We start from the raw sequence: 12,514 nt of genomic DNA, 5'->3' as shown, positions 1-12,514 counted from the left end.
AAACCTGCCTTTGTCTTCCTGGATTCCCATCTCTGTATCTTCACCTTGAGTGATGCCTCGGTTGTGCTGAGCTGTGGTCTGGGAAATTGCGGGAAATAAGCTGGTGCAATCCTAGTGCTTACTTCATTTGTTTCCATTCACCCAGGAATCACTGTCCTGCCTTTCTGATGCCCAGTATCTGAAAACTTTATTTCATATATTTTCCTAATTTTTAGTTATTTCAGGTAGGACAGTAATCTGGTCTTTGTTATTTCATTTTGGCCACAGGTGGAAATCCAAGCCAGAACAATTTTAAGCAGTAAATTGAGCAAAATCTTTCTCAGTGATACCTTTTAGTGTTTGAATGGCATTTATTGAGATAACACTATATATATTCTTGTTTTGTTATTTTTATTTAGTTAGGAGTCTTAGATAACAAAGTAATATAAAAATAAAGAATATAAATTCTTATCACCTAATGAACTATGATTGTGTGAATTTTTTATTACTTAAATATTTCCCTCTGATTTGTGTAACTCTTTTTGCCATTTGGGGTTACTTGCTTGTTTTTCTGAGAAAGTAAAATGTATTGTTGCATTATGTATTTATTACAGTAGTCCCCCTTTATCTGCAGGGGATACATTCCAGGACCCCCAGTTGATGCTTGAAACCACAGGCAGTAGCGAACCCTGTATATACTATGTTTTTTCTCATCCATACATATCTATGATAAATATGATATATATGTTAATCTCTTACTGTGCCCACAGTAAGAGATCAATAAGAATAACTAATAATAAAATAGAACAATTACCTAATATACTGTAATAAAAGTTAGGTAATGTGGTCTCTCTTTTTCAAAATAATCTTACTGTACTGTCTCACCCTCCTTCTTGTGATGATGAGAGATGATAAAATGCCTACGTGATGAGATGAAGTGAGGTGAATGACATAGGCATTGGGAACATAGGCTTAGGTTACTTTTGACCTTCTAACAATACATCCAAAGGAGGAACAGAAGAGGGATCATCTGCTTTGGGTGATCCTGGGTTATCTAGCCATGACGACTGACATCCATGACTGAATGTCAGAGCAGACGATGACATGGTTGGGAATTCCAAGTGGGATGGATCCAGTGAGATTTCGTCATTATAGTCAGAACAGCAAGCAATTTAAAACCTATGAGTTAATTATTTCTGGAATTTTTCATTTAATATCCTCAGACTGCAAGTAACTGAAACCACAGAAAATGAAACCATGGATAAGGGGGAGCTGCTGTATTAACAGTGTTTAATTTTTTTTTAATTTCACAAAAATAGAAATGGTCTAAAGGCAATCTGTAGTTTAGAAGAGGTTCTAGAAATTGAGATCACAGGGATATTTTCAGATATTCAAAGAAAGCTACAAAATAGGAAATAATACAAAAGATGCTGTTTTATCACTTGATCATTTCACCTTAACATTATAATAAAGCACTGGATCGTAACTGTGTTAAGTTAGAAAAGTAAAAAGAGAGCCTGTATCAGTCATATCCATTTAGTGAAAAACATTCTTAATGTCAGAACAGTTCATCCAGCTTTTTGAGCTTCTTAATGGTTAAATAAGATCACTGTATGGACATCATTTATTTCATGATTTATAATAGCATGCCATATTCAAAAGCATGAAAGAAAATATGATTTCAGAGTAGTAACTATCTATGAACGTCTTTAGTATTCATTCTTTTTGCGGTATGCGGGCCTCTCACTGTTGTGGCCTCTCCTATTGCGGAGCACAGGCTCCAGACGCGCAGGCTTAGTGGCCATGGCTCACGGGCCCAGCCGCTCTGTGGCATGTGGGATCTTTCCAGAACGGGGCACGAACCCGTGTCCCCTGCATCGGCAGGCGGGCTCTCAACCACTGCGCCACCAGGGAAGCCCAGTATTCATTCTTAAAGTACTTGTAAAATATATCACTTCATCTAAGCTTCTTAACCAAATAAAAACAACAAAACCAGAAACCTCTGTTACTTACATTTGTTCCTTTATACTCCTATTTGTAGAATAAAATAGAAGTCTAATGTAATGCATTAGGAGGAGTCCTGAGCTTGAATTCCATATTGCCCTTTGCAGGTTGTATGAGTAACCTTGCTAATAAGGCTGTTTACCCTATTTTGAAAATAATATTCTTCCTTGGTTTGCATGTTGTGAGGACTGAAATTGATGTTACGTGGCAAGCATATTGAACTATGCCTACAGTAAAGCAAATGCTCTTGATAATGGTTTTCAAAACTTCCTCTAGAGGTAGACTATTGTAATACATAATATTTTCTAGAGATTGGAATTTAAATATCCTGGCCTAAGGAGAGTGATGAGTTCCTTTCGTTGATAATGAGAATTGAATGTCAGATTTTCCTTAACAACATTCCTTCCAGACCATTTACATTGCCTTTGTATTAGTGATAATAATAATCTCATGTAAACGTCCCCAAGATATTTATTGCTTCCCTTCTTAACCATTTTGAAAAGCAATGTATTTTGCATAAAAATTTCTTACAGATACACCAAGTATCACTGCTAAACTAATTAATGAACAAAAAGATGACAAAGAAAAGAAAAACCATGAAGAGAAGGAAAAAGTTAAGGCAGAAAATGGATTTCAGGACAATTACAGTGTTGTTGTTGCTTCAGGTATGCTTGCTTGCTTTTTTTTTTTTTTATGATCTTGATTTTGTTTGGGTTTCTGTAAAATGTAACAATTTATATTTACAGGAGCTTCATGTAATAAAAAGTATTAATGCAGAAAGCTGGCATAATGATGTCTTAATATTAAATACACAATTATTGCACCAGAAATCCATTACTTTTTGGCACTGGAATTATTAAACTTATTTTGAGCTTAGTATATTTTAATCAGATACTCAGCATGTGTAAATAGATATTTTGTTTCAGTTTGACAGCGTACTGGGAATTATACTCTTAAAAGTTCACTAAGTGTTAAGGAATTTTTCTGTAACCTCCTATTTATTGATTGATTGATTGATTGCTGCATCGGGTCTTAGTTGCGATGCGTGGGCTTCTCTCTAGTTGTAGCACGCAGGCTTAGTTGCCCCGTGGCATGTGGGATCTTACTTCCCCGACCAGGGATTGAACCTGCATCCCCTGCATTGGAAAGAGGATTCTCAATCACTGGACCACCAGGGAAGTCCCTGTAACCTCCTTTTTTTAAAAAATGAAAAAGTATTCACTAGTTTTACTTATGATATTGTGCTTATTACATAAAATTAGAAAATAAAAATCATCAAAAGAAAATTGGTTGAAAAATGAGTTTTTACTGTTAGATGCAGGAAGAAGAAAAAATGACCATGATAAGTGATAATTTTGGAGGATATTTTCTTTAACAAAATTCTTAGTTCAGAAGAGAAAGCTCAGCCTAGATTACCTTACTCCTCAAATAGCAGACCTATGTATTGGTTTAATCCATCCTATCTCAGAGAAAAATTAAGAACACAAGATTTTCTGTACATATTTGCACAAAATTACATTCTAGTAAATGGATGGTCATCTATATGTATCTCAGAGAGTATAGGAGTTAATTTATACTTTCTTGGAAAATAGTTACACATGCAGCCAGTTATTCATGGAGTATAATACATGACAGGTAGAATCAAGAGAATAGATATTTAATGAGAAGAAATATTTCTATCTTTTGGCGTTAGGAGTGTGGCGCTTTAGTAATATATTGTAGGAATACACTTTTACTTCATGAGTGTGTTGGCTATATAAAATCTTGGTGATTTTTTTTCTTTTAGGGCTGAAATCCCAATCTAAACGTGCTGTGTCATCTACACCACCTCGCCCACCATCCAGGAGAGGGAGGACAATGCCCGATAAAACAGGAAGTGCTTCCTCAGGAGCAGAGGCTGCCAACAAAATAATCACTGTCCCTGTGTTTCACCTGTTCCACAAACTCTTAGCTGGTAGTGTTCACAGTGATAAAACATATAAGAAATTTTAGTAATCTTACAAGTGTACAAATCAGATGTGTAATCAGGTGCTATTGATGAGATAAATAATTTAGTGAAACTTTGTCCATATAGTTCCCTCCAAAAGAAGTGAGAACAAAAAGGGAGTAACCTATTTCGTACCCCTTTTAACACTATAATGTTGCATTTTTACACTTTACTTGCTTCCTGAATTTTCTTATGAATGTGCCATAAAATGATCAGTAAAATGAATATTTTTGTGTGTTCATAACAAGTTACGTAGGATGCAGTGTGAGGCTAATTTTAAAGAATTAGTTCTAGCTGTGGAATTCTTAGATGTAGCCTTGATAGTTAAGCTTCCTCTCTACCTAAACATATTTTTTGACCAGTATACTTTCCGTTGGTCAAGGTGATAACCATTTTATCTGCATTTTTGTGCTGTATCATTATAATCAAATTGCCAACTAACTTTGACTGGATTTTACTTCTTAGCTTTACATTGTTGATTTAAAGCAGAGGTCACTAAACTACCGCAGGTGGACCGGATGCTTCTTTTTGTAAAAACATTTTTATAGGAATACAGCTATGCCCATTCAGTTATGTATTGTCCATAGCTGTTTTCATGCTACAGTAGAGTTAGTAGGTTGCAGCAGAGACCATATGGCCTCCATAGCTTAAAATATTTTTTATCTGGCCTTTTATGGAAAAGATTTGCCAATCCCAGATTTATGGGAATGTTTCTTTTTTTTCTATTCACTGTGGCTCTCAGAAGATGTTGGTGGGATTTGGTTAGCAACTGATTAACACTTTGTATAGATATTTTTGTTCACATATGTCAGAAGTAAATTTGAGTTTTGTAAACATTCTGTGGGCAGTTTTTAAATTGCTTTGAAATTGGTGTCAGAATCAAACTCTTACCTGTAATTTAACTTAGTAAAAGCATTAAGTAATTGAGTAAACGGAATCAAGTAAATGTCTCCCTCTCGGATTCCAGGTTTAACTTAGTTATGTCATTTTTAGGCCAGCCGTTGCCAGCTGAAATGACGCTTGCCCAACTTTTAACTCTGCTATATGACCGAAAACTTCCTCAAGGTTACCGTTCAATAGATCTGACAGTTAAATTGGGTTCTAGAGTCATCACAGACCCAAGTCTGTCAAAAACAGATTCTTTTAAAAGACTGCACCCTGAGAAAGGTATGTATATGATATTTCTTTAAAATTGCAGTCTGTAATCTGAGCAGGCAGGGATTTGTATAGCTGATGACTTAATGTACATTTTTGTTACATCAACTTGAGATCCTTTTCTTTCTTTATGACTGAGTTATCTGTAAATATAGAAAATTGCCATTATTTCCATTGGAAATTAATGTTAATTCCTTGAGTAGCATCACTTATTTTATGGGCCCATATGCTTTAATTTCTGCTTTAATTTTTTTTTTCCTTTGGCCACACTGTGTGGCTTGCAGGATCTTAGTTCCCCGACCAGGGATCGATCCTGGGCCCTCAGCAGTGAAAGCATGGAGTCCTAACCACTGGGCCACCAAGGAATTCCCTGATTTTTAAAAATATTATTTCTGCATGAGCCATGTGAATTGTTCATAATTTTATAATCAAAGTGAGAACCCCAATTTAGAATTTCCAATTTATTGATAATTTATATTGAGTGATATTTTGTGTTCATAAACATTTTTTACCTTAAACAAAAGTGGGATCATACATTTTCTTACCTTTGTATTTTTATATATTCAATTAAATATTTATAAATGTGCGTTTTATTGCCTATTTTTAATATATAATTAATATAATAATTTATCTGTTTCACAGTTGTTGAAGGAATCTGATTGTTTCTGATTTTTCACTACTATAAATGGTATTTAAGCAATGATTTTCATAGTGTGGATATGGTGTCATCTTATTTATTGTCAGTCTTTCTCATGATGAAAGATTCAATTATTAGCCTTTTGTACTCTTTAATAAATTTTAGTACATTTTCTTTGCCCAGATTTTCAGCAGGATCATTTGTCTGTTTTAATGTTCGTAGGGTCTGGTTATGTGTGAACATAAACTTTTGGTTTTTCTCTGTGAGTGATTTGAAGTTAACCAACATGGTATAATTTTCAGTTTTCAGTAAGAAAAGTCTTTGTCATTATTCAGTTTTTCCTAATTGGATACTTTAGAGCATAACATGCACATACATTAATATTTTCTGGAGTCTCTGATGTTTTACTTATTTGCCCTAAAGGACAGTACTTCTCAAACTTCAGTATGCTTGTAAATCACCTAGAACATTATAAAAATGCAGATTCCTACACAGTCTAGGATGGGACCTGAGAGTCTACATTTCAGAAGCTCTCAGGCTGATACTGATGCTTACTAGTCCATGGACCATATACTTCGAGTAGTAAGACTGTAGGAAGCAACATCAGAAGTTATCTAAATGTGTTTGTAGCATCTAGCCTAAAATAGCTGTATCTGAATAACTTAAGATAATTATGCTCTTTTGTTGAGTAGAGAGATGACAACAGTATTTGCTTTGTAAATGAAAAAGTATTATAAAAATAGACCCTCTCTTAGCTGTTATTTGCGATTATTCTTCTAGATCATGGAGATTTACTTGGTAGCTGTCCCGACGATGAGGCTCTCACTCCAAGTGATGAATGTATGGATGGGATACTGGATGAATCCTTACTTGAAACCTGTCCCATTCAGTCACCATTACAAGTTTTTGCAGGAATGGGTGGACTGGCTCTTATTGCAGAAAGACTACCCATGCTATATCCAGAAGTAATTCAACAGGTAAGATAAGATTCTAAATAATTATATCATTCCATGGGAAAGACCTTCTGTTTTCCGGTTTGTGTTTAAGTTAACATTTGGAAGTACCGTTTCCCTTAAAGTCTTTGAGTAGTGTATAAACCTTTCAAAGCTCAGCCTATATGGAGCTGTGTAAGAATTAATTTGGTAAAGAAATGTTGAAGACCAGGCAGATTTGCCAGGGGCATCACACTGTAGCATTACTTTGATTTCATGGTCATCACACTGTAACATTTTTGTTTCTGTGCTTCCTAAGGTGTGATATTAATTACGGATATTACTGGAAATGGGAGAGTGAAATAGTAGTGTATGCTTCTACCCAAATACACTATGTCTTTTGGCTTAACTTTTATTCCTTTTTAAATGCCATTTCCATTTAAGTAGTTTTTAAAACATTAATTTAACCTCTTCCCCTGTTCATTGATGTTACTGTCACTGAGGTGTGTACTTTTGATGTTCTGTTATTAATGATGGGGGAGTGTGATGCGTGGAGAGTTGTAAATACCAAGCTCTTTATTTCTGTTGATTGAGGTAGGGGAATTATTCTCGCTAATTTTATCTACTTGGGGTGTGTGTGTGTGTGTGTGTGTGTACTTGGGGGTGTGTGTGTGTGTGTGTGTGTGTGTGTGTATGCTTGCATTAGTTTCATAGGGCCGCTGTGACAAAGTATCACAAACTGGGTGGCTTAAAACAACCGAAATTTAATTTTCTTACAGCTCAGGAGGCTGTAAGTCTGAAATCAAGGTGTCACCAGAGCCATGCTCACTGATGGCTCTAGGGGATTACCCTTCCTTGCCTCTTCTTAGCTTCTGGTTATTGCTGGCAGTTAATGGCATTCATTAGTCTGTAGCGGCATCACTCCAGTTTCTGCCTGCCTTTTCACATGGCCATGTTCCTTTTGTGTATCTGTGTGTCTCTGTATCTCCCTCTCCTTATAACAACACTGTCATTGGATTTAGGGTCCATCCTAAGCCATTATGACCTCATCTCTTAATTGATTACATCTGCAAAGACCCTATTTCCAAATAAGGTCACATTCACAGGTATTGGGGGTTAAGACCTGAGCATATCTTTGGGAGGATACAGTTCAAGCCACAATAATACCTATTCAGTAAATGGTTATTACTTAACCTGCTATTCAAAGAGCTTATGCTATTTTTATTTTAAGATAATATAGCCATGATATAAGATGACTGTCACAGAAAAATATGAGTAAAATTTTATTTCTTCCTAGAAAATGTAATGATACAGCCAAAAGTTTGAAATGGAAAAAACTTCAACATTCTCAAGATTATTGTTGTTCAGTGAAAATGACTTCCCTAATTTAGTATTCAGTATGCTTTATTATATTGAGTGGAAATTGGGTGCTGCTGTAATAAATACCTAAAAGGTGGAAGTGGCTTTAGAATTGGGTAGTTGTCAGAGTGTGGAAGAATTTTGAGGAGCATGATAAAAAGAGGTTTAGATTGCCTTGAACAGATGACTAGTAGAACTATGGATGGAAAGCCTTTACCAGTGAGGGCCCAGATGAAAGTGAGGATCACAGTAGAGAGAACCTGTGTATCATAGAGAATACCTAAATTGGCTTAAGTAGACTGTTGGTAGAAATATGGATGTTAAAAGTACTAATGGTGCAGCTTAGAAAGAAATGGGGAACATGTTATTGGAAACTGGAGGAAAGGGTATCCCTGTCTTTTATTGGTAGAAATCCTAGCATATTTATGTCCTGAATGTGGAAGGCAGTACTTGTAAGTGATGAACTTGGATATTTAGTTGAATTTCCAACCCGAGTGTGAAGTTACCTGTTTTCTTCTTGGTGCTAATAGTAAAATGTGAGAGGAAAGAACTGTTGAGCAACAAGCAACTATCACTTGACAATTTGAGAAATTCTCAGTCTATCCAGATTGCAAAAGATGCTAAAATTAGAGATTTGCTGTCAGAAAAGCATGCTCTGGAGAAAAAGCCAAAGATGTGGCTGTTCAACCTTTGCTGGTGCCTCAGAAAAATCAAGATGCTAGTGCATTCAGTCACACAGAGTGCTGTTTGAAGAGATCAGTCATATTATTCGTGGATCCCCTCAGCCATCTAAACAGAAGCCAAGAATAGAGAAAGTTGTGTGACAAGGGTAGCAAAGTCAAAGGAGGAGATGTGACTGTGGAAGCAGAGGTTCAGATGAAGCGGCCAAAAGCCAAGGAATGTGAATAGCCTCTAGAAGCTGGAAAACACAAGGAACCCACACTCCCTGAGAGTCTCCAGAAGGAACACTTGATATTTAGGATCAAAAGCTTTGATTCTAGCTCCCTAAGACTCTCTTTGGATTTCTGACCTCTAGATCTTTAGTATAATAAATTTGTGTTGTTTTAAGTAAGTTTGTGGTGATGTGTTACAGCTTACCATATAGGAAATGAATACAGATTTTGGTCTGTACTTTCTTAGGATGTTTTTGTCTCATTTTGGTATCAGGGTAATACCGTCTTGTAGAATGGGTTGGGAATTTCTAATACTTCATATTAGGAAAACTGTTAGATGGATTTTTCTACAGATTAAACACTAAAGATTACAAAATTAGTGATAGAAAAGATGCGTCAAAAGAAATCATCCAAACTGAAGCACGGAATGTATAAGGAATGAAAAGAACATAAGAGCTATATGGACTTGTAGCTAGAAGTGAAAAATTCTGATGTGAATTTATGGTTGCAGAAAAAGAGTGGATTGAAACAGGGACAGAAACAGTACAGAAAGGAAGAAAATTTCCAGAACTGATATAAAACCTCAATCCAAAATTCAAGAAGCTCTGTAAACCCCAAGCAGGATATTCATATTTAAGAACATTATGATAAACTGCTTAAAACAAAAATAAGAGAAGAGCTTAAAACCAGCCAAAAAAGCAGTCAACTCATTTCTTTTCAAAACAGTAACAATAACACTGACAACTAACCTTTCATCAGAAACCTTGGGAGCCAGGGAATTACATCTTTGAAATGTAAAAAGAAAAAAAATCTGCCATCCTAGAATTTTATACCCAGTGAAGAAAATTTTGTACATTTCCCTCAACATTACTACTCTTTCAATAAAAGGTAAATTGGTAAAACAGAATAACAGGTGTAGGATTAACTCTCCTGTATATATAAACTCTGGACAGACTATTTAAAAAAAAAATGTTGAAAGGCTCTGGAGAGCGACTAAAAGTAGGCACATATTGAAGAGGATTTAAACACAAAAAGAATGGAACCACACTGGGTGAGATTAGTGTCTACGTGACTTTTCTCCTGAGAGTACTCCTCAGGCTCTGTGGGGTAGGATGGTAGAACTCATGCAAAAGCTACAGAGGAGTTTTGTTCTTCCATCCTGGCTGGAAATTAAAAGGGGAGGAATTCAGAAAGGAGGGAGCCACAGATGGGGGAGCTCCAGGAATTCTGCACATGAATTTCTGCACATGAATTTCTGCACAACAATAGCTGGCTCCTGAATTACGGATACATAGGTTTCTTGAGGGAAAACTAGAAGGGTGAAAGAGCTGTCCAGAGATTTCAGCGTCTCTCCAGCATGGAGGAGACAATTTGCAGTTCTATTCCTTCCAAGTTAGAGGTAAAAGTCTTGGCTTTTCTATTGGAATTGAAAATGAGTCACACATTAAGAGTATAGATGGCATCCCGGTAATCAGGGATTCACTTGAGAAGTAAGAGCAAAACCAAAATAGATTCTCCTAATAAATTTACAGAAGGCCTCAAGGTGACCTATCAGTAATTTAACTATTTTCTAAAATAAAACTGAACACATTGCAGAGTGTGATTATAGAACTAAGAGTTACTACAACATCTCATCAACAATGTACGGTGTATAATAGAAAGATTACCAGACGTGCAAAGAAATAAGCAAATGTTACCTGTGGTTAACAGTAAAATAAGTCAGTGATCAGATCTTATTCACATTTTGCCAGTTGTCCCACTAATGTTCTCAAGGGCAAAAGGAAAAAAATTCAATTTCTTTTGCATGATTTGAGGGAGGTAATCGTCAGAGATTCAGTTCAGGATCATATATTGCATTCAGTTGTCTCTTTAGTCTCCTGTAATCTGTAACAATTCTGTTACCTTTGTTTTTCATGACCATGGCATATGGAAGAGTACAGGCTAGAAATTTTGTCTATATATTTAGTCACAGATATACATGTTTCTATATATTTTTTCCTAGACTTGTTTGCTTATAGGGCATGGAATCAGACTACCCCCAGCAGTGTGTACATTCCTATATACCATATCTTCTTCTTAAAATACCGTTTCCACTAAAACCAGTGCCCCTTGGAAAAATTCTAGGATTGGGGCAGAGAATGTACAAGATGAGCCTAGATACAGAAGCCTGCTTTGAGGGGGTTCCACTGACCAAATCTGATTCTCCTTGGGCATCAGATAAAATGATAGTAACAGATTATAACTTACAGAGTAAAATTAGAATCCATACGGATATAAATAAATGAATGAATAAATAGATGGAGAAGAAGGAAACGTTTTTGTGAACAGTTCAGTGCCAACTAATGTAGCAGGAATGGTAGAATTAGAAAATCACCATTTGGCAACCACTGTAATAATTATTATTTCACACAGCATAAAAATGCTAACTCTAATGATCAAAGTTTAGTGCAAAACAGGGTATTTATATAGTCTCAAAGAACCTGTCTACAGATACTTAACTAATTCCAAAGGAGAAAATAGTAATTTTTAGAGTAGAGATACTTGGCAGACACCACCATACTCATGGTATCATGTAACTCATTTTAAAAAACATGTCCTTTTACTGATTTTTTTTAAAAAATTTATTTTATATTGGAGTATAGTTGATTAACAATGTGTTAGTTTCAGGTATACACCAAAGTGATCAGTTCTACATCCTTTATTGATTTTTATATTCTTATATTTTAAGGAGATCATTTGAATTCAAGTCTTTAGTTTGAATCTGATGTTGAAACATACAAATAGCCGAACAAAATTGTTTTTTCTTTAGGTGAGTGCTCCAGTTGTAACATCTACCACTCAGGAGAAACCAAAGGATAGTGATCAGTTTGAATGGGTGACTATTGAACAATCAGGGGAATTAGTTTATGAAGCACCAGAAACCATTGCTGCTGAACCTCCACCTATCAAGTCAGCAGTACAGACCATGTCTCCCATACCTGCCCATTCTTTGGCTGCTTTTGGATTATTTCTTCGTCTTCCGGGCTATGCTGAAGTGCTACTAAAAGAAAGAAAACATGCCCAGTGCCTTCTTCGCTTGGTTTTGGGAGTGACAGATGATGGAGAAGGAAGTAAGTGTTTAGTGTTATTAATGAAATTTAATGTAGGTAGGTTGTGTAAAATTACTCAGATCATTACCTATTATTCATCATTTATTTATTTCATAGTTTAGCTACTAGATAATTTCTTATTGGCAACTTAGTTCCAATAATAGATATAATAAATCCTAAAGAAGCTTCATTTTCACTTCTTTATTCATTCAAAAGTTATATATTGAGTGCTTACAAAACTGCTGGGCACCGTTGGAGGCATTTAAAGATGAAGCAGGTATTTAGATCCTGCCATCAAGTAGCTAATGTGTTCCAGTAATAGCAATGAGGAATGTATATACACATATAGACTTAGCAAGTTATAAAAGCCTTGAGAGAAGTACAGTATTATGGAGGCTTACAAGTGTGAGATCATTTCCTTACTACCCAGCAATGTGAATAAAACAGCATTGTAGTTTTTAGTGGGGCCTTGAAGGAAA

General features: G+C 35.6%; 1 protein-coding gene across 1 annotated transcript in view; it reads left to right on the top strand.

Moving 5' to 3' along the window:
• The window catches only part of BIRC6 (baculoviral IAP repeat containing 6), a 236,563-nt gene that overhangs the window by 155,765 nt on the left and 68,284 nt on the right, over positions 1 to 12,514 (top strand). The window contains 5 exon segments of the mRNA XM_027113430.1: positions 2,517 to 2,648; positions 3,770 to 3,937; positions 4,964 to 5,137; positions 6,543 to 6,739; positions 11,756 to 12,056. Coding sequence (XP_026969231.1) covers positions 2,517 to 2,648; positions 3,770 to 3,937; positions 4,964 to 5,137; positions 6,543 to 6,739; positions 11,756 to 12,056 — 972 coding nt within the window.

Source organism: Aethalodelphis obliquidens, unplaced genomic scaffold (assembly GCF_003676395.1).
Source record: "Aethalodelphis obliquidens isolate GAN/ISIS:26980383/991018 unplaced genomic scaffold, ASM367639v1 scaffold12, whole genome shotgun sequence".
NCBI classification, from domain to species: domain Eukaryota; kingdom Metazoa; phylum Chordata; class Mammalia; order Artiodactyla; family Delphinidae; genus Aethalodelphis; species Aethalodelphis obliquidens.
The sequence above is the reverse complement of the archived record's forward strand: the minus strand, read 5'-3'. Positions and strand labels throughout refer to the sequence as shown.